General features: G+C 44.4%; 1 protein-coding gene across 3 annotated transcripts in view; it reads left to right on the top strand.

Moving 5' to 3' along the window:
• The window catches only part of LOC311525168 (dimethylaniline monooxygenase [N-oxide-forming] 2-like), a 29,089-nt gene extending 6,469 nt beyond the window's left edge, over positions 1-22,620 (top strand). For all 3 annotated transcript variants that reach the window (XM_084637037.1, XM_084637035.1, XM_084637036.1), the window contains exons 2-9: positions 578-832; positions 6,383-6,571; positions 11,186-11,348; positions 13,196-13,338; positions 14,113-14,312; positions 15,742-16,097; positions 18,246-18,318; positions 20,406-22,620. In XM_084637037.1, coding sequence (XP_084493163.1) covers positions 701-832; positions 6,383-6,571; positions 11,186-11,348; positions 13,196-13,338; positions 14,113-14,312; positions 15,742-16,097; positions 18,246-18,318; positions 20,406-20,754 — 1,605 coding nt within the window. In that variant the 5' untranslated portion in view covers positions 578-700 and the 3' untranslated portion in view covers positions 20,755-22,620. The remainder of the gene's footprint in view (positions 1-577; positions 833-6,382; positions 6,572-11,185; positions 11,349-13,195; positions 13,339-14,112; positions 14,313-15,741; positions 16,098-18,245; positions 18,319-20,405) is intronic.
• Positions 22,621-22,874: the final 254 nt, after the last annotated feature.

The raw sequence follows: 22,874 nt of genomic DNA, 5'->3' as shown, positions 1-22,874 counted from the left end.
GTACAAGTTTTTTCATGCAGTTGATAGATTTCCACTCCATACGGCTAAATGCAGTGCCTTGCATAATGACAGGTTTCAGAGTAACAGCCGTGTTAGTCTGTATTCGCAAAAAGAAAAGGAGTACTTGTGGCACCTTAGAGACTAACCAATTTATTTGAGCATAAGCTTTCGTGAGCTACAGCTCACTTCATCAGATGCATACTGTGGAAAGTATAGAAGATCTTTTTATACACACAAAGCATGAAAAAATGGGTGTTTACCACTACAAAAGATTTTCTCCCCCCCCCCCCACACACACACACAAACCCACTCTCCTGTTGGTAATAGCTTATCTAAAGTGATCACTCTCCTTACAATGTGTATGATAATTAAGTTGGGCCATTTCCAGCACAAATCCAGGTTTTCTCCCCCTGCCCCCACACAAACCCACTCTCCTGTTGGTAATAGCTTATCTAAAGTGATCACTCTCCTTTACAATGTGTATGATAATCTAGGTGGGCCATTTCCAGCACAAATCCAGGGTTTAACAAGAATGTGTAAGGAACACTCAAGACTTCATTCTGTCCTCCTCCCACAGAGCAGACTCCAGGACTCACTGACTTGAATTCCTAAACCATTCTGCTGAAGCCACAAGGACCCCGTTCCCTGGGGATTCCTTGCATTGACCAGACTTCGTGATCCTCCCAGACACCAGCATACCATGGCCAAGAGGGTTGCTGTGATCGGCTCTGGCGTGAGCGGACTGACCTCCATCAAGTGCTGCCTGGATGAGGGGCTGCAGCCCACCTGCTTCGAGAGAAGCGATGACATCGGGGGGCTCTGGAGGTTCAGAGTAAGTGTGGGGTTCGTTGCCTGTGGCCGTTTTTGTAAATTGGACCCTCCTCTGTTCTGCATTTCCTAAAAGGGCTAAGATCCCCTCTCCTGTCAGGCACAGAGCGAAGCAAAGATGGGAAACAGTGGGTGGAAAAATCCTGAAGGGAGGGGTGAGGAGTAGCTTAGTAGCACATTCCTTCTGGTATCTGGGAGTTAACAGAAGCTGCTCCATGCCCATGTCACTGGGACATGTCGTATGATCAGTGGAACTAGAGAAAGCCAGTCACACTTCAGGAGGAACCAAGTTCAGTGTGACATCAGGAATGCAAGCCAGGTCCAGGCTGCTTGCATATACCCCCTGGAGCCTCAGTATTTACCCCTGGCCTCAGCATGCATAATACAGATCTCTTTCCTAGGACTCTGCCTGCCTACCCTGACCCTTACCGCTAATGGCACAGGGCAGGGCTGCACAACTGTGATGGGGCGTGGTCATGGTTACAGTCATGTTATAGGTAGGGTTGCCAGTTTTGGTTGGACGTATGCCTGGAGGATAATCTGGGACAATCCTGGATGCTGGCAGCCGTAGTTACATGGCATGTGTTCTATGACATACCACTGGGAAAATCACTAGACTTCAAGGCTCTTTAACTCCTTCTCTGTGCTGCCCCCTGCCCAGCTCCATTCTCTTCCTTTGTGACGGGGCAACTGATCGCAGCCTGGCTCCTGAACTTGCCCCTGGAGCCTGGAAAGTGACTAGCAGAGGGATTTTGTGACAAGCATGTCTCCTCCTTTTTGCTACTTTTTGCTGCTTATGTCAGGCTTGAACGTCTGGGGGCAATGGGCTGTTATTTATAAAGGTGGTTTGGTTTTGTTTGATTTTACTGTATAAATATTAGGTAGGACAAGTCTGCTCTCCCCTGGTTTTGCAGAAGGACTCACAGGGGGTGGGGAAAGTTTAATTATGTTCATTTGCAGGGGATGTACATTGTGTAACCCTTCTGCCCATCAGAGTTGGCAGCAACAAGGGCCGGGTTCAATATCTAGGGGATCCGTTCCAATAACACAATGCAAACCGGCTCGAGCCCCCACCCAGTGACCTGGGACAAATATATACCACCCCCGCTGGGCGCCTCCAAGAGGCAATACTTCCCCTCTCGCAAGCACTTAGTCTGAGTGTAGCAAAAAGTCTTTTAATAACAGAGAGAAACAATGTGGCATTATGTTGGGGAAACACCACCAACAGGATTCATAACACAACTCATGAGCAAAAAACCCACCCCAAGCAAATTGGGGCATGCCCTTTCCCTTTTGTTCTTGAGTCCAGCAACCCCAAATCACCCAAAGTCCCAAAAGTCCAATGACCCAAAAGTCTCTGTCCCTGGTCAGGGCAGCCCCAGAGTTCAAAAGTTTATCTACAGAGCTTTACCTCCTAACCTGGGTGGAGATGGAGGTAAGAAGCACCTTACATGATCTGATGCTGACCGCCCTACAGCTCCATAGGCCTTCGCTCCGCTCTGCCAGCCACCCCACAAACTGCTTCACTCAGCTCCACTCTGCAGCCCACACGCAGCTCCCACCATCCTATGAACTGCTCCACCAGCCTGTCCACAAGGCACTCCAGCCGTCCCACAAACTGCTCCACAATATATCTTCAGGCTCCCCCACTACTTAACACACCGCTTAGTGATTTCAGCTCTTAGTCAGTTCAGCTCTTTGGTGAATTCAGCTTGTAGCAGGGGAGCCGCAGTGCTGGTGCACTATTAGCCCAAAGTGAGCTCAGCAGCCTGTAACTAGACTTCTAATGAATTAGCTCTGATATTCCACAGTGGAGAGAGGAGGAAGTGCAATTAGCATGTAAAGCCCTCATGCCACCAAGTATTAATACTTGTCCCCAACCTCTCTCCATTCACAGAGTTTTGGAACCCATGACCCTTGCCTAGTGAGTGCTACTTAGTTGATGGTGAGTCCCTCCATCATAACAAAAGGCCAGGTACAGTTCCAAGCACAGTTCCCATAATCAGGGTAATAACAATTTATTCTTCCTGCCCCAATAACAGAGACACTGGGGATCCCACAGCAGCCAAAGTGACCATTTGGGCCGCTATGGCCTCATTCTAGGCAGGGTGAGTGTGCCTATGCAAATGAGATCAGCCCCTGAAGTTCTTTTCCACAACTTGCCACACCTCACCACCAGATGTCAGGGTGGAGCTCATCCTGACACTGCTTACAATTGTAAGCTCTAATGGAAAGAGATTTTCAATCTTTAACAAAGACATCCTTCCTTCCAAGTGTCCAGTAAACACTGGAGATAAATAGGTGTTAGCCAAAACAAACAAAGTGAAGATTTAAACACTCTGACTAAATGAACTTTTAGTCCATTTTCCTCTCTGTTGCCCAGGTTTTCCTCTCTTGCCTATTAGTGTTGTAATGTTAGTAGCTTTCCAATTGCCAGGAATCTTTCAGACTAGACAAGAGTGTAAAAAAACCCAGCGGAGCAAAACTTTCCCCCTCCCCCCCCAATCAAACCCTTTTCACTCTCATTCATTTTTCATAAAGCAACAAATGAAGGACCCAAGGTCAATATTTCTTCCTTTTTGGTCTTAGCTCTTGCATTTCCCCACATTTTGTGTGTTCACATATGTTAAATGTAGCAGTGCATGATACAGATTTTACATTTAATCACACAATTCTAAAAGTAAATTTACTGGCTCATGCTGTATTTCCCTGAGATCAAGATGACATTGTGTTAAATTCAGACCTGGGGTAAGCAGGTGTATCTCCATGGCATTTCAACCGAGTTCAACAACTCTAAATGTGGCATCTTAAATTTTGTCTGAGAGTTCATTTATTTCCCTCTGTCCTTTAAACATAAACATATTACTGATGGCTGTTTTTATGTTCACTTCCACAGCTGTCTGAATAACTGTTTATCTCCCCTCCCTGCCCCCCCATGAGTTAATTGTGCGAATGTGGTTTGTTTACCCCCTAGTGAAACCTTTGTGGGGGGGAAAGATTGAGAGAACAGTATGTAATCAAGGCAACCTGCAAAAACAAAAAAAGATATGTGCCATTTTTCTGTGTCTTTATGATGTCTAAAGAAAACCTAAAAGTTTGGGCAAGATGGTAAGTTTTCTTGTTTGGCTTGTGTTTTACTTTACATTGTGCGTCTGCCTAGCAACAAGGAAAAATGCCAGGAGCAGATAGCCAAGAGACGACAATTATCCTCATTGAGGGCCTCTACATCTAAATTTGAGTCAAGCCAAAAGTAAAAGATGTAAATGATTAAGAAAGTAAACCTTTTATGGTGAAAAAAATATATATATACATCTCCCAGTGGGTATGGTGACCAGTGTGACACAGGCTTTCAGTAGAGACCTTACATGACACTCTATGGCAGGGGTCCCTAAACTATGGGGTGCTAAGGGTGTGGAGGAACATTCGGGGGCACAGTGGGGCCCAGACCAGCTGCCAGAGACGGGCTGGGGAGGAAGCATCACCCGACCTCTGGCTCCCAGCCCGGCCACAGTTCCATACCCAGTCAGCCCCGACCATGGTCCAGTCATAGCTCCGCTCCCAGTCCCTCTGCCAGCCTCAGCCTCTGACTGACTGCAGCCCAGCCAGGGCTCCGCTCCTGGCCCCTGCCCTAGCCCAGCCCCCAGCTGGCCCTCTGCCCCCCCCCCGGCCATGGCCCCTGGCTCCTGGCCACAGCTCCAGCCCCAGCGTTGGCCCCCCTTACCTCTGTCTGTGCACCCCCTCAGGAGCCGTGGCCCTGCTCCTGGCCCTGGCTCCCAACCATGGCTCTGGGGTGGAGGGCAGCACACAGCGTGACAAGTTTGGGGATCCCTATAACCCTTTCACACCCTTGAGCCGTCTGCCAGTTGGCACAAAGAGGAACCTGGGTTGGAGTCCCCCCTCTTTCCAACCCAAAGAAGATTTATTTTTTTTGCCATGTCAAGTAAGCAGAGTGATCCAGCTGCAATGTATCTGGACTTGCTGGTAGGGTTGCCAATCCTCCAGGATTGTCCTGGAGTCTCCAGAAATTAAACATTAATTTTAATTAAAGATTAATATGTCATGTGATGAAACCTCCAGGAATATGTCCAACCAAAACTGGAAACCCTATGGCTGCTGGAATTCAATAACCTGTTAATTCTCAGCTGGGTCTCAGTGACTGTGTATAAACAAATGGGATCTGTGTTGGGCAATATTTAAATAATCACCCGCCAAGAAAAAATTGCCCCAGCACTGGTGGTGGCTAGAAGCCACACTGCAAGCACTGTACATACACAGCAATTCCTCTAGCACCCCAGCAAGAAGAGACAAAATCATGCCAAATGTGTGTTTGTAAGTGTAGAGTTTAATTTTATACTTCATAGAAAGGATCAAATGCAGCCTTGATGGAAATTCTAGAGAGATTCTTACCAAAATACCTTCATTACCAAAATACCTGAGCACCTTCCAGTCATGCGTTAAGTGACATGACTAAGCTCTGTCACATATGGTTTGTTCTTTCTCTCACTCTCTCCCAAAGGAGAGAATTGCGCACGCTGTGGAGTGTTTTGATGGGTTTTTTTTTAATATAAATTATATGTACACCACGCTGTGTTTGACAGGAGGTCTCTACCATGTAATGTCAGGGACGAAATGTTGCCCTAGAAGAATTTAGACAGCAATGAGACAGACCTCATTAGACAGCAACCGGGAATGGTATATTGCAGTTTATACTGCCATTCCCCCAGTTAAAAATGTAGCTGAATTATGGTGCCAGTGTAAATAGTCTATGGACACTAGGGCAAGCATGCAATTCTGTGCTGAAGCAATTAATACTTTTTCTGTATGTCTGCCGAAGGAGGAAGAAGCCCTTAGGACACAAATGAGTCTTGCAGAAATCTTGCAACATGGGAGAGGACTGTAAATGATTGTAGATAGCCATGAAATAGTGACCTGTTCAAACTTCAGTAACACCATGAACCAAGCATTCAAAGACTACTGACAAGTCATAAGAGTTGCTCCAACAGCAGCCATTCATGTGTACCATTGTTTATTATTTGTATCACAGCATCATCTAGATGCCCCAACAAGGTCCCATTGTGTTAGTACTGTACATACACCAAATGAGACATCCTCAAAGAACTTAACAATCTCAATAGACAAAGCACAGGAAAAAGGCAGTGGCATTATCCCCATTTTACAGATGGGAAACAGAGGTCCAGAGAGATCCTCAAAGGCATTTAGGCTCCTAACTTCCATTGGATCTGGGCCTAAGTGACTTCCACAAGGTGTCATAGTGCTTCTGCAGTTCACGTCTCCTGAGTTTCAGCCCAGACTCTTAACTACAAGACCATCCTCACAAAGGAGAACATCTGCTACAAAGAAAAACTTGTGGCAAGAAAGATCACTTTGGCTCTTCATTGGGAAGCTTAAACAGAAGCGAGAGCCCACACAATGCATTCGGCCATCACAAACCTTCAGACTCAATGAGCGTCACACAGCAACATGGAAAACTCTGCGGATTTGCACTATCTAGTAACATTTTAAAATACACCTTTGTTTGTCTGATGTTTTCTAGGAAAAGGTAGAGGAAGGCAGAGCCAGTATCTACCAATCCGTATTCACCAATTCCTCCAAGGAGATGTCGTGCTTCAGTGACTTTCCAATGCCTGAACACTTTCCAAACTTCCTGCACAACACCAGATTCCTGGAATATTTGAAACTGTACGCAAATCGCTTTGATCTTCTGAAATACATCAGGTTCAAGGTATGTCCTATTAAAAGAGGGTCCTGCTACTTTTTTATTTCCTATACACAAAAGCCAGTCCCCTACTTATAGGCTATATAACTTGTCTTTTGGGTTAAGGAAAACAACAGAATAAGAAAGAACAAAAGTAAAGTCTGCATGAGATAGAGCACAACTTCAGAACGGCTAGTTACATAACATAACCTACCAATTCTGCATGTGTGTTTAGAACTACAACTGTATGCAGTGTTGTTATAGCCATGTTGGTCCCAGGATATATGCAAAATAAGGTGGGAGAGGTAATATTTTTAGTGGACCAACTTCTGCAGGTGAGAGAGACATGGTTTTGAGCTTACACTGAAAAAGAGCTCTGCATAAGCTCAAAAGCTTGCGTGTCTCACCAACAGAAGTTGGTCCAATAAACCATATTACCTCCAGCACCTTATGTCTCTAGAACTATAGCTGACCTGGCTTCTGGGGAACAGATTGCTTTCTGATAATACTCTTCTTCAGGTTAACTCTCTGCTGGGTGGAGGACCTGGGGAAGGCTTGCAGAGCCCAATATTATGGAAGAGAGATGAGACTGTCACACGGTGACTGAAAAGGGACAATGCGGCCACAGGGGAAAGGGCAGCAGGGGCATGGATTAGATGCTGAGCAGATTCAGATTCAACAGGGTAGATGATCGATCAAAATTCTGACCAAGCCCCCGATAGTGAGAGGGGACACTTACAGGATTCTGGCCTTTTTCTCGTGGATTCAGTCCCAACCCCTATTTCTACCCCAGCATGTCAGGACAAGGAACAGTGTGAAGAGATCAGGCTAGTGGATAGGATAAAAAGACCAAAGCATCATTTTTCTTTGCGTTTCTTAAATTGCTTTAAACTAGGTGTTTCCAACTCATTCTCTTACAAGGGCCAAATTGCACAATTAATTGGGGTCTGTGATGCTCTCCAGGAGCACCCAGGGCTGTGAGGCACCTTGCTACCGCCCACCCTTCTCATGAGCAAGCCCCAACTGTACCAGCACTGGCATCAGCTCCCCAGCTCCATAGGCAACACAAGCAATGCCCTCTAGGTCTGTGCTCTCCTCCCCACAGGTTAGTGATAGGTGTACTCCAACTTCCGAGCATCTATCTGGAGTGTCCAGCCCCTGGTCTGCTGCAGGCTCACAGAATTCACCACTGTGCTGCTCCCAAAGAAGCAGTGTACCCCAGTTTACCAATCCCACCTCAGATCACCGCTCTCCCTCACACCCAGCACTTAGACAGGCTCATAGGGAAATCAAGTGTAAGTTTAGCTTAATGCAGTTGAGCTCCCTCAAAGTTTTTGCAGTGTTTTCCAGCCAGGTGGGCTGTGACGCTCCTTTCATAAGATAACACGCTGATAGTTCATCTCCTCAATGAAAGAGCCCAGGGCGTCTCTCTGCAATACACTTCCAATCCATTGTCTTTACTAGTAAATAGGATGCCCACCACACATTGGGTGTGAGGGGTTTTTGGGTGGGGGGTTGGGGTTTTTGGTTCAGATACATAACTCCTTAAATATCATCCATCCATACATCTTATACTTAGGGCTGTTAAGCGATTAAACAAATTAATTGCATGATTAAACAATAATAGAATACTATTTATATAAATATTTTGGCTGTTTTCCACATTTTCAAATATATTGATTTTGATTACAACACAGAATACAAAGTAAACAGTGCTCACTTTATAATTATTATAAATATTTGCACTGTAAAAAACAAAAGAAATAGTATTTTTCAATTCACCTAATACAAGTAGTGCAATCTCTTTGTCATGAAAGTTGAACTTAGAAATGTAGAATTATGTACAAAAAGTAACTGCATTAAAAAAATAAAACAATGTAAAACTTTAGAGACTACAAGTCCATTCAGTCCTACTTCTTGTTCAGCCAATCACTCAAACAAACAAGTTTGTTCACATTCGCAGGAGATAATACTGCCTGCTTCTTGTTTACAATGTCACCTGAAAGTGAGAACAGGCATTCTCATGTCTCTGCTGTAGCTGGCATTTCAAGATATCTATGTGCCAGATGCACGAAAGATTCATATGTCCCTTCATGCTTCGACCACCATTCCAGGGAACATGCGTCCATGCTGATGATGGGTTCTGCTCGATAACGATCCAAAGCAGTGCAGACCGACGCATGTTCATTTTCATCATCTGAGTCAGATGCCACCAGCAGAAGGTTGATTGTCTTTTTTGGTGGTTCAGGTTCTGTAGTTTCCACATTGGAGTGCTGCTTTTTTAAGACATCTGAAAGCGTGCTCCACACCCTATCCTGATCAGATTTTGGAAGACACTTCAGATTCTTAAACCTTGGGTCGAGTGCTGTAGCTATCTTTAGAAATCTCACATTGGTACTTTCTTTGCGTTTTGTCAAATCTGCAGTGAAAGTGTTTTTAAAACAAACAACATGTGCTGGGTCCTCACCCAAGACTGCTATAACAGAATATATGGCAGAACGTGGGTAAAACAGACATACAATTCTTCCCCAAGGAGTTCAGTCACAAATTTAATTAACACATTATTTTTTTAATGAGCATCATCAGCATAGAAGCATGCCCTCTGGAATGGTGGCCAAAGCATGAAGGGACATAGGAATGTTTAGCATATCTGGCACGTAAATACCTTGCAACGACGGCTACAAAATGCCATGCAAACATCTGTTCTCACTTTCAGGTGACATTGTAAATAAGAAGCGGGCAGCATCATCTCCTGTAAATGTAAAGAAACTTGTTTCTCTTAGCAATTGGCTGAACAAGTGGGACTGAGTGGACTTGTAGGTGCAAAAGTTTTACATTGTTTTGTTTTTGAGTCTGTTATGTAGCAGAAAAAAATCTACATTTGTAAGCTGTGCTTTCACAATAAAGAGATTGCACTATGGTACTTGTATGAGGTGAAAATTGAAAAATACTATTTCTTCAAGCATTTTGCAATAAAAATAATATAAAGTGAGCACTGTACACTTTGTATTCTGTGTTGTAATTGAAATCAATATATTTGAAAATGTAGAAAAACATCCAAAATATTTAGTAAATTTTAATTGTTATTCTACTGTTTAACAGTGTGATTAAAACTGCAATTAATCACGATTAAAAAAAATTAATTGTGATTTTAAAAATTAGTTAATAGCGTGAGTTAACTGTGATTAATCAACAGCCCTGCTCATAATGACTCTGACCAGTGTGTTACTGACTGTTGGTAAAGACAGTAGCTCACGAAAGCTTATGCTCAAATAAATTTGTTAGTCTCTAAGGTGCCACAAGTCCTCCTTTTCTTTTTGTGGATACAGACTAACACGGCTGTTACTCTGAAACTTGGTAAAGACAGCATATACCACCACCCTTTAGTGAATACTTATGCACATATCTGACTAAGGGGATCCCTGTAAAACCCTGTGCAACCAATGCCCTCTGCCTCAAGAAGTCACAAGATCCATAGGTGGGGTCTACAGAACTGGGACCCATGTTCTATGATCACTCCAGAATGGATCTCTCAGTGATGAGAATGTAATCCTTTGGCAAATTTGCACATCATCCCTTGGGCCTCATAGAGCAACCTAACATTTACGCCAATGTGTCCATATATTTTGCTTCACATTTGGGGGTATTCCAGTTAAGATTTCTGTGGCCTGATATTCAAAGCGCTGAGCACCCATAGCTCCAAGTCATTTGGAAACATGAGTGCTCAGCACCTGGAAAATCCAGCCCTGGCTGCTGACACGCCCAAAATTAAAGGGCAGTTTGAAAAATGTTTCCGTGAGTTTGGTTACTGTCGCATTCACCATCACGGAGTGGGGATAAATGATGCATGGTACTTCTAACACTAGGATTATTTCTGAACTTTGTTTTTGTGTTTGAACATGCAGTTGGCCATTTTGCATGCAGAGGTGTAGTAATTGTGTGTGCAAACAAGATGCACAGTTGCAACCTAAGCTATCTGAAAACTTTCCCCTTTCAGCTTTCGTCTGCACCAGGCTTGTAGCCAGAAGTTTTCATGGTTGCTACCAGCAGTTCAACTCTACTAGTGGTAGCAACATTTTTACCATTCTGTCACCCAGATCTGCTCTGGGCAATGCTAGGCAACAGGTAATAAAAGCCAGCAGCAACAGGAACCTGATCAGCCTAGCATTGCCATCATTGCTACCACCAGTGGAGTGGGAACAAGGGGGGGGAAACTTTGGGCATGAAACCCTAGTGTAGACACAGCCAAAATGTCACCATAAGGCATAGGAGTTAATGCACAGTTAAGGTGAACTGGACCAATTCACTCATCTCTGAGCTGTTTCAGGCTTCAGCAGTACTATGTTCCCTTCACGGCTGGAAGGTTATGTTTGCAGCAGTAAGGGCTACAATCTTCCTTGTCGGTTAAATGAAAGCTAGCATTCTGGAAAGTCTGGATCTATCAAGCAGGCTGGATTAAATATACCCATTTCTGGTCTGTAAACTACGTAGTTAACTTCCTGCTTTAAGTCAAACCTGAATGTGGAGCCCAGTTCAATCCTAGCTTCTGAGCTCCTCTCAGTATATGAGTCACAATAGATCACCTCTAACACATGGTGCTGCGGCCAAAGCACCGATGTCTTTTCTCGGGTTTACTTTCAGACCACAGTCACCAGTGTAAGAAAATGCCCGGATTTCTCTACCACTGGCCAGTGGATTGTTGTCACTGAGAGTGATGGGAAGCAAGAATCCACCATGTTTGATGCCGTTATGGTGTGCATGGGTCACCATATAGAATCCTTTATCCCGGTGCAGTCTTTTCCTGGTAAGAGCTGTGTTTGCAAAGCCCTCCTACAGGATGTATTTGGCGTCCAGGTTAACAAGGTGCAAAACCAGGAACAGCTAGGGACAATTGTTTGTATTCCTGTATCGATATGAGAGCCTATGGCTCGCTGCATGACCGGTTTAATGATTCCTCCAGATCTGATTATTCCTTCCTGTCTCTCTTGAGGCTTTAGTCCCTTAGAAGCATTACAGTTATTGGATTATCCAAATCATTACTTCAGCAAGCAGATGGGCCTGGATCCCATATCCTCTGAAGCCAATGGATATGTTTCCATTCACTTCAATGTGTGCTATATAGGGCCCAGCTGTTTGCTTTCCTGATACGAGACTAATTTAAAGGAAGAGCATTGCGAAATTCTGTACATTCACCAAATACCTGGCCATGAACAATGCAGGGTTCAAATCAGGAAGCTGTTATCTGTTTGATTCTGTTGTCTCTCCTATATTGGTGTGTATTTTATATATATAATAGCACCTCCACTGCCATATTCTTCTTTTCTCTGCTAGCTTTCTTATTCCTTCTCTTCTTTTTGCCCTGAATAATCTCAGTCACAATGTTTAAATTCTCACCCTCTCCAATATTTTCAGCTCTTCCAGTAAAAGTAAAGTTTGGGGTCAGTTGGTTTTGGACAAAGGTTGGTTCAGTTTCTACTTTAGTGGAATGGTTTTTCCTGGTACTGAAGCAAAATTGTTGGCACGATCAAAGTTTGGCACAAACACACATCAGGAGGCAGCTAGGCCTTTGAGTGGATTGACCAAACATACCAGGCACACTCAAGTATTTGCTCCGTTCTTAACATTTGGCACAGGCCAGCTGGCATCCCCACCCAATTGCAGGCAATGATTGCAGGCAAAGGGCTCAAACCTCTACAGCAATGAGTGTATACTCGTTGCAGCTCAGGAGTGGGGGGCCACCTTTCCAGTCCCCCAGTTCTGTACCAGATTAGGAACATAGCCCCTGGGATAACTTAAAGCATCTTCAGAGTTGCCATGTTATGCCACCTGCACCCAGTGCTCTGCCCTGCCCCGGCACATCCCTCCCACACCTCCAAAGAACAGTGTGCAGCGGGGGAGATCTCCAGCCTTTTCGATCAACATTCATCCTGTTCACTGCATGAGCAGTATACAGCAGGTGGAAGAGGGCCCGAGGGTTACACCCAATGTGTCCACAAATCAAAGGCACTGCTCTCCTCTGAAACTTCTCATTTTTCTTTCTAGTAAAGCATACCTAGACGTCTTCTCACGCCAAACACCCTACATCTCAATGTCTCTAAACTCTGGGAGGGAGAGGAAGGGTTGAAATACAAACTTGGATCTGCAAAAAAAAAAAAGGAGTACTTGTGGCACCTTAGAGACTAACAAAATTTATTTGAGCATAAGGTTTTGTGAGCTACAGCTCACTTCATCAGATGCATCTATGCTCAAATAAATTTGTTAGTCACTAAGGTGCCACAAGTACTCCTTTTCTTTTTGCAGATACAGACTAACACGGCTGCTACTCTGAAACTTGGATCTGAATTTTATCTTCATAACAGGCCGAACCAATTGACATCCCCACAAAACCTGCAGCCAAATGCCCCAGAATTTTAAGATGCTCTAAGTCTGTTGCTGAGGGTATGTCTACACTGCAATCAGGAGGTGTGATTGCAGCATGTGTAGCCCAGCTAGATCAAAGCTAGATTGAGTAACACTAGCGGTGAAGCCATGGCAGTACAAGCAGGTTAGCCCTGCCCACCCAGGACCCTGGAACAATCACATACCCTGAGCGTTAGCAGTTTAAAATCCATCTCTGCACTGAGATTCCAATCCTTCCTTCTCTCCTCGTAGGTATCGAAAAGTTCAAGGGCCAATATTTCCACAGCCGGGAGTACAAGAGCCCGGAAGGATTTCAGGGGAAGACGGTTGTGGTGATTGGAATGGGGAACTCTGCATCGGATATTGCTGTGGACCTCTGTCAGATAGCCAAACGGGTAGTGTCACTTAGCCTGCTACCCTTGTGATTTGGGGTGAGGGCGGTAGAAGGCATCCATATACTGCATCCATAACATATACTGATGTGGCATGTAAGTAAATTACACGCCACGTCAGTATACTGTGGCCCAGAGACTTATTAAGAATAGCGATCACCTAGAATATGCAGCATCCCAGGCATTAAAGCCCAAATCTTTGCTTCTCTAGAGTAGGAAAAAGGCCTCTAACGATTGGTTGCTATTATTTTGATTGTTTATTCTATGCATTTCAGTAGGGCCTAGTGGCCCCAACTGCAATCACAGTTCCATTGGGCTAGGCCCAGTACATACACACAGCAAAAGGTCCTGCACTCAGGCCAGCCAACAATTTAAAAAGACAAGATGGACAAAGGGTGGGAGAAAAGAAGTGGTGTTATCCCCATTGTACAGGTGGGAAACTGAGGCATGGAGAAGTTAAGCAATTTCCCAGGGTCACAAAGGGAGGCTGGAGCCAAATCCAGCTCTCCTGAGTTAGAAAAGATCACCTTTCCTTTGAGACTGGTACATCTAGTATCAGCCTCCACTATGAAAAGCAATCTGAAGTGACTGTTTTTTTCCCAGCCCCCTGACTCTGTTCTGAGACATTGTTCTCTATTGTTTTGACCTTGGTAGCCTCAAGCAGGAGAAGATGTTCAATGTCTGGAGATAAAACTAGGCTGAGATTTGCAATGCAAACAATGCACATGCTGCAGAAGACTGTCACTGCTTAAAGTGGAATTCTGTATTGCCTTGTAGGTGTTCATCAGCACGAGAGGAGGCTCATGGGTAATGAGCCGGGTCTACGATGACGGCTACCCTTGGGACACTGTATTTCACACCCGATTTAGCAATCTGATCAGAAGTATCCTGCCTTGGCCACTTTTGAAACTGGTGTATGAACAGAAGATGAACCAATGGTTTAACCATGAAAACTATGGCTTGGTGCCTCAGAACAGGTATGCACTTTTAACGTGCAGCTGATCTATGGGTAGCTGGAGAGGAAAAGCAATCTGAATCATGTAATTATTATGAGGCCATACTCTGTCCTCACTCATGCTTCACTTACTCCTTACTCAGGCTAAACTCTTACTGAATATAGGACTGGCAGGACTAGATCAGACCTGAGGGCTCTCTACCTCAGTCTGTCTCTGACACTGGCCAGGGCCATATGCTTCAGGAGAACGTGCAAGAAATTCAGTAGTGGGCAATTATGGACAATCATGGGCAAGTTTCTTCCTAACCACAATCATTTAGTGGTCAGATTATGCCCTGAAGCATGAGGGTATACATTTTTGGATGTTCTCATTATCCACAAACACGTGTAATTCTTTTTTAATCCTGCAGTAGACCAAACTAACCCTCCAATCTTAACCCCCCAAAACACTGGGATTGTTTGAAATCTGGATTCAGATGTGAAGGGTTGGACCCATCTCTGCTTAAAATGCCAGGAAAAGGTCCAAGATCAAAACATGTACATTCTCCAGGAAAATAAATCTCTGGGGAGGAGGGAGAGGAGTTGGGGCTGGTGGAGGGGAGTGGGTCCTTGGCAGTGCTCAACTCTGTCCTAAAACTATATGGAAAATGCTCTTGGGAACCCAAGTCCTGCCAGGAAAGAGCAAATATTTATTTAGATTTTATAAAACAGTTGATTCAAGTCTTTCAATGAGGGCAAGAATTAGATACTCAAAGGAGAAGAGTCCAATGGCTTAGATATGTGGAACTAATCTCCTTAGGCCTCGCTTTCTGACCTGCAGCACCTGTTAACTTATTTCAGTCGGAGCTGTGGGTGCTCAGCACCCCTGGAAATCAGGCTGAGGATACATCAAATTTGAGTCCTTAGGCCTCGCTTTCTGACCTGCAGCACCTGTTAACTTATTTCAGTCGGAGCTGTGGGTGCTCAGCACCCCTGGAAATCAGGCTGAGGATACATCAAATTTGTGGACGCTTGAAACTTTTGACCTAAACTTCCAAGTATATCACCATGGCTGCGCTGAAAGAACTGGCCCCAAAGTGTGGAACCTGGAATGACTGTATGATTCAGTGACACTCTATTACTACAGACCCTGCTGACCTATGAAAATAGGGATAACAGGGTGTAAAATGGGTATTACTAACATGCTATTTCTACCCTACGCCTCTTGTCCGTAGTCCTATCGATATGCATTTTGTCAGCTCATTCCAATCCTTCAGTCTTACTCTTCTTCATGGTATGCCTGATAGAGTGAAATTAATAACAGCTTCACTGCAGCTGACTAGCTGTGGGATCTTTGGCACTCAGTCCTCGCAGCCCCCAGGTTATTTAGGGGAGCTAGGATGTAAGGACTTTGCGCACTGTTTGCATGGCCTCAACAAACCAGATGCCTCTACCATCTTGTGTCCTTCCAGAGCCCTGATGAAAGAGCCAGTGTTCAATGATGACCTTCCAAGCCGCATCCTCTGTGGCAGTGTGATGGTGAAGCCCATTGTGAAGGAGTTCACCGAAACCGCTGCCATCTTTGAAGATGGGACTATGGAGGAGAACGTGGATGTTGTCATCTTTGCCACTGGCTACAGCTTCTCGTTCCCCTTCCTGGAGCAGTCAGTCGTCAAAGTGGAGAACAACGAGGCTCCGCTGTACAAACAAGTCTTCCCCACTACTCTGGAGAAGCCAACGCTGGCCGTCATTGGCCTCATACAGCCGCTTGGGCCCATCATGCCTAATGCAGAGCTGCAGGCACGCTGGGCCACAAGAGTCTTTAAAGGTAAGTGGATGGGCATGTTGTGATCCACGCATAATAACTGCCAACGTGCCAACCGTGTGACCAGATTTAACCTTAAGTGGGCACAACTGCCATTGAAATCAGTACTAGTGCCCTTCGCATCAGGGTTCAATTTGGCTTATTGTCCCTGCTGCAAGGTGTTTACATGCTTGGTTTAGATAAGAATGATACATGGGAATACAGGACAGGGAGAAAATGGCAAAGGACACCAGTGCAGGTTCTCAATTCAAAAGTTTCACATTTGTTGACTCCCACTCATGGGACTGACTCTTTAATATCCCTCCTTAGCATGCTCCGTCTGCACAGACCACTTCTGATATTTTTTTTAAACAGTGAGGGTAATTAACTGCTCTAATCTAGCTCAACCACAAGTTATGGGCTGGATACAGGAATAACAGAAATTCCCTGGCCTGTGTGATGCAGGAGGTCTAACAACATGATCACAATGGTCCCATCAGCCTTAACATGTATTAATCTCTAATGTAGCTTACTGCCAGAGATCTGAAAGCAGGGAACTGTGGTGTTGGTATTCTTATCCACAAGTGTCACTGCAGCCAATAAGAATCAGTAAAAGAGATCAGAGAATATCAATGGGATATGATCATTATAATAAATATGTAAAATTAGGGACCAGGGGAGAAAGCAAGAGCTGTGAGCTGCAACTGGTTTGACCCTGAGTTGCTTCTGCCACAGAAATACAGCTGAAAGCATATTTACCTGGAAAGGGAACAAGGCTCCGCTTCTTACAGAGCAGTCTTCTGAAGCAGCTGTTTAGTGTCCACTGCTTTCATCACTGATTTCTTACTTAGCATCATAGAATATCAGGGTTGGAAGAGAGACCTCAGGAGGTCATCTAGTCCAACCCCCTGTTCAAAGCAGGACCAACCCCAACTATCTCTTACTTCTCTGATAATCTCGCAAAGCAGTTGGGCTGTCAGAAAGAACAAAAGGTAAACTAAAGCACTCGTCTCCTGAAGTGCACAGGTCAATCTCCGACTCCTATTCATAACAGACAGGCATTCCCACATTAGGTTGAATCTTTCTAAATGTAAGTTTCACTTAAGAATGAACAGCTTTGATATTTTTCTAGGCAGCAGTTTCATCTAATGGTTTATCAAATAGTTAAAGGACAGAAGTCGAACCCAGGAGTCCTGGGTTCTATTTCCAGCTCTGGCACTGAGTTACTACCATAGGATTTTGGCCAAGTGACCATTTATCCAGCTGTAAAATTTGTATAATATTCAGACATTTTTTCCCTTCTTGAAATAAATATCAAGACTTAGTCACCTCTTGGGTCAAAACTTATCTTAAGGAACAACAAATCTTGAAAATAACCAAAAGAAAAGTCAATACATGTAATTGTTGCTCTGGGTGCATGTAACAATCTTTCAGACAGCTACACTAGAATTCTCTCTCATTGTGCAGCTCTCTGTAAACTTGCAAGGGCTTCTCTGTACCGCGTCATGAGCATTGATGGTGCTACAGAAACAAAAGCTGCTGGCAGAGCACCGTAATTTAGGAATTATCCTTTTAAACTAACGTTGTAAAGGAAAGGTGGAATTAGAGGAGCAGAAAAAGCTTTTCTTCCCCTTCTGAGAGTTTAAACCAAACTCCTCACTGAGGAGATCAACTAGAAAAATGCACTGTCTTGCCACATGATTGATTTCAGCCCGCCATAAATTAGGATTTGCTAGTTATAAGTAACAATATCTCCCTGTCTAACAGGAGTGCTCTGCTGTAAGGTTTAATGAGTATTTGTGAAAGCACTGAGGCCCACATCTGCCAAGGTATTCCACAAAGTCAGTGGAAGTTAGGAGCCTAAGTAACTTGGAGGATGGGCCGCAGAGACCCAAGGCTGAATTGGAGCCAGGTGTCATAAGGACAGATTAAATGAATTTGTCTTGCCACAGTCCCCATGGCAAAACTAGAGCAGCAGGATGGAGAATTCAGTCCCCTTTGCGGCAGAGGCCTCGGGGAAGCAACACTTTTAAGCATTTGTAGTGGAATGTGCAAACTACTTGATGAAACAGACCAGGGCAGGAAGCTTCCCAAATCCAGCTCTGAACTTCAAAGCTTGGGTCCCTCTGTAATTCTTGTAACTTATAAGTAACAGCCACTTTAATTTTCTAGGGCTGACTGAGCTGCCCTCCAAGAGCACTATGATGACTGACATTGTCAAGAGGAAAGAGAAGAGGATCAAATGGTATGAAACACCACCTAATTAATATAACTATTCTCCACTCATCATGGGAGCAGTTTATACTTATGGAGGAAATTGTATTTCTCCTTCCTCTCATGCTCCTTCTCAGAAAATACAGTCCAAAGTCTTCTAGAAGCTTTCACTGGCATTCATGTCTTCATGTGTTTAAAATATACTCCATCTGCTCAATGACTAGCTCGCTGGCAGATATTACAAATGCCTTGAGTATTTGGGTTCCCCTCATTTCTTTTCTGGCTGCCAGACCTGTGTGTGTATTCCCTCCAGACTGAATACTTTAACCACACTTGCACAATTCCACTGCCCGCAGGAAAAAGGATTATGGAACCATGTCAACCACATATATCAGTGTAGTCTCTTGATTATTCCTAGTAGCCAGTGATGAACATCACCCCAAACTAGCCAAGGATGCCTTCTGCTATTTTGTGGCAACGATATGCAATTCTCATGCTTGCGCTGAAAGGAAAACAGGACACCTTTCAGACCACTTTCCAGAACTCTGCTGCCACTGTCTTTAGATCCAGCCTCCCTGTGGTGTGTCTGCCATCTCCCTTTTCACTCCTGTGTAAGAATGGCAGTGGGTTTTATCCTCCTTCAGATTGGTGGGTGTTGGATATTATATTCATCAGCCTTAAACCACATGCCCTTTTGGTCCATTACAAATCCTCATCAGAGAGCCTATACGAATTTCCCCAAGGGTCTTTCACATAGTTTATTTTGTTGATCAGAGAAAGACCTCTTTTGAAGGCAGCTACAGTAGAACTTGGCCAGGCTCACTAGCTTCCTTATCCCACAAAAATGTGAAGCTTATACCACATGCTGGTCCTCTGGAAATGTTAATCTGTGTGCCTAATACTTGAAGTGCCAAGAGTTAAGGGCTCAGCAGGTTGCAGAAATTGGAGTTGGGAGTTTCTCTGTAGCATCCATTGCTGTCATATCCAAGCTCTGAATGCATAGCAATAATTCTTTGCATAAAGTTCTGCTCATTCCAGCCCATGAAATATTTCACAGGGTGTCTTTTGAATTGAAAAGTTTTCCATTTTTCTAATGTTAACCTGAAATCACTGGTAGTCACCTGTGGGCTGTAATACTGTGGTCTAATTTTGGTTGTTGGGTGGTGTTGGTGCCCTGAGATGTACAGGAGGTCAGACTAGCAGATTGGTGGTCCCATCTTGCCTTTGATGACATACTATAGAGTTTCGGGGCGTGTAGGAAGATGGTCTGAGTAGAACAGCTCTTTTCCATCTCTGACTACGAAGCTGTGATCCTTAGGGTTTGCTAGCAAAAATGTGAACACATTTGTACACACCACTTCAGTCAGAGCAGCACTATTGCACATGCCAAATGACCTGTTAGATGTAGGTGGTTTGTGTGCACACACTTCTGAAAATCTGTCCCTGTAGGCCCATACTGGGGACTCAACTGCAGCTGAAAGGGATTAAGATTGTCTAAGGTATGAGAAATGCACTAGGTAGGATGATATTATTTGTAATGCAAACATGCCGGCTTCTTCAGAAATAGTACGTAACCTGCTGACACCAACGTTCGGTAAATGTGCCTTGTTCTCTGAAAATTGGGGTCTACAGTTTTTTCGCATGGAGGTAACTACAATTCAGCCAGTTTTCGGGTATGTCTGCATTGCAATGTGGAGATGGGATTGCAGCACGTGTAGACATACCAGAGGTAGCTCTGATCTTGATTAAGAATAGCAATGTAATCATGGCAGCTTGAATGTGTACCTAGAGTCATGAGCTGGGGGGCTGACCCGAGCAGCTGCCCATGCTGCCACAGCTTCACTCGAGCTAGCTTTTCTCTAACTGGATGCTACATCAGAGAGCTGCGCTACCCAAAAGTCTCTCTGGGGTGCTTCTTGTGGCTCTGAATTCCATTATTTCTCAATCTTCCCATATCTTGTCCACTTCCCTGTCTTTCTCCCTTCTTAGCAATAGGTTAGCGTGGTATTTGCCAGTTCTCTACATGACATCCCTTTAGAACTGTATAAATCGGGAGTATCAGGTTCAATGTACATGGATCACTGAATAGTTCTGACAGTTTCTTTGCTCTCTCCTAAGGTTTGGTACCAGCCGCAGCCAGACATTGCAAACCGATCACATTGAATATCTGGATGAGCTCGCCGAAGGCTCGGATGCGAGACCCAGAATCCTTCCGCTGCTCCTGAAGGATCCCAAGCTGGCCCTGACTATTTACTTTGGCCCCTGCAGCCCCTTCCAGTTCCGCTTGACCGGCCCGGGGAAGTGGGATGGAGCCAGAAATGCCATCCTGACCCAAAGGGCACGGATCATCAAACCCACAAGAACGCGCGTGTTGCGCGACTCTTCAAACCACTCCCTGCTTTCATATTTGCTTAAAATCTTTGGTCTCCTTGCTCTCTTCGCTGCAATTTTTGTTAGTTTCCATTAGTCCTGAGCTCTCAGCAATGTGATGTGATGCTCTGCCCACTATAGAAGGCTTTCCCTTAAAAATAACAACCTCCTTGCCATATACCAGTCCATGGGTCTGATCCAGAGAAGTGCTGAGCATCTGCAGCTGCTGACTGGTGCTAGCGAACATTGTGGGTGCTCATCATCACTTTTTAAAATCAGCCCATTTGATTGGAGCTCTCTAGCAAAGCTATGGGTTGAGATTTTTCAAAGCAGGCTATATAGGAGGTCAGACTAGATGGTTGGGTGGTCCCTTCTGGGCCTAAACTCTGCTCACGCAGCTCCCATTTCAATTAACACAAGGTTGTGTTCCTAAATCCCTTAGGCAGCTTCACTTTGATCTCTTGATTTGGGCTCTGTTTAAATGCTGAGGGCGTGTCTATACACAAAAGTTGTACCCCTTTGACTGTACTGATATCATTATAACAGTACAACCCTCAGTGCTGACACAACTTTCGTGGAATAAGGCACCTTTTATGCCACTGTTGCTGCTTCCTATGTATGGGAAGGGGAATAATCTATACTGTTATAACTGCCTCCACACTGGCGGTTGTACTGGTATAACTATTTTAGTAAATAGCTCCTCCCTTACCCAACATAGTTATACTGGTACAAAAGCTGGGAGTAGACTAGGCCTTAGCGTGAGAGACTGTTTCTGTTACCCCAAACCTCCGCATTTCATGTTTGAAAGCAAGATCTGGAATGACAGTAGGGGCAGAAACACAGACCAGGTTTTGCAAGCCAGCAATTACAGACCAGTCCCTATCAATATCTGTACAGACCAGGCCCTCTCAATATCTGTAAGTGTGCTGTGTCCTTCTCCCTGCAATGCAAGAAAGTGAGGCCTACCCTCTAAATTTTCTAATTATACATTTAGTTTGAACCTAAAGTTGGACCTGAAGTGGAGCCTCAATCAACCCCAGCCAACTTCAATCAACCCAGTCAAGAAATCTCAGTCCAGCCCAGTACTGAAAGAGGCTGGGTGGAGTTTTCAGAAGCACTCAGCATTGGCCTAACTCTCTTCCCACCGAAGAGAAGGATAAAACTCCCTTCTTGCACAAGCTGACTTCTCAAAGGCCTCTCAATCCAGGGCTGACGTCTTGGGATTTCAGAGACCCAACTGAAGTTCACCTTCCACTTTAACCCCCTTTAGCTTTGTCTGTCATAAAACACCTCATTGACCAACATACCGGGCCACCTCCATCACTGCAGCTCTCCAATACTTAGACAAAAAAATTGTGGGAATTACACGGTAGCAAAGCTGCCAAATGTATGGTGGGTAGGATAACTCTTGTAATCTATTCTGGCGCTTCCATGATTCATGCGCAATGTTGCCAGCTACTTGGCCTGCTGGGTAACTTGCTTCTTGTTTCCTGAGAAAAGATACAACAACAGCTTGAGTCACTCATCAGCTAGCCTGTTAATAAAGGGCCAGATTCTCAGTTGATATAAACAGTGTCTGGCTCAAAGCCATGGCAAAAGCTGTACTTTTGTTAGTGTGGCATTACTGATGCTATATTCAACACTGAGATGGGAGGGTTTTTTCAGACAAATCTCTATCTCTGGTTGCTCGGAATGGGTTGTTTTCAGGCTGAAACTTGGCAAACTCCCGACTCGGTCTGAAAACATGTTTTTGGCAAGCTCGAAAAATGTCAGTTTGGTCATTTTTTGTTGTTGTTAATTACAGGAACATAAAACACAAGTTCATCTGAGTTCAAGATGCATTTGGAGAGACTAGTAATTGAAAGCACTTTGTTGTAAGTGTAAAGGGATGTGTGGTTAGTGCTTATCAAGGGGCCTAATTGTTTTGATTGTCTTAAAAAAATACACAAATTTTTAAAATTGACTGAGACCTACTCCTGATGGTTGATGTATGTGCATGTTTGTAATATTCATGGTATTGCCAATAACACTTCCACAGTGCCAACAAAATACTGATTTCCAAACAGCTGCTATTCATGATTATATGCTTAGAGCCACCTTCTTGAATATAACGCTCATTGGCTTTGACAGTAGCTTTTTATGCTATTTTTATGATATATGAAAGGAGGGAGACAGGTGTTGAAAAAGTTGTTAGATTAGGAGAGAGAGGGAGGGAAA

Source organism: Lepidochelys olivacea (genome assembly GCF_965140295.1).
Source record: "Lepidochelys olivacea isolate rLepOli2 genome assembly, chromosome: 8".
In the NCBI taxonomy this organism is placed as follows: domain Eukaryota; kingdom Metazoa; phylum Chordata; order Testudines; family Cheloniidae; genus Lepidochelys; species Lepidochelys olivacea.
Note: the sequence above shows the minus strand (reverse complement) of the source record. Positions and strands in the feature narration are given on the sequence as shown.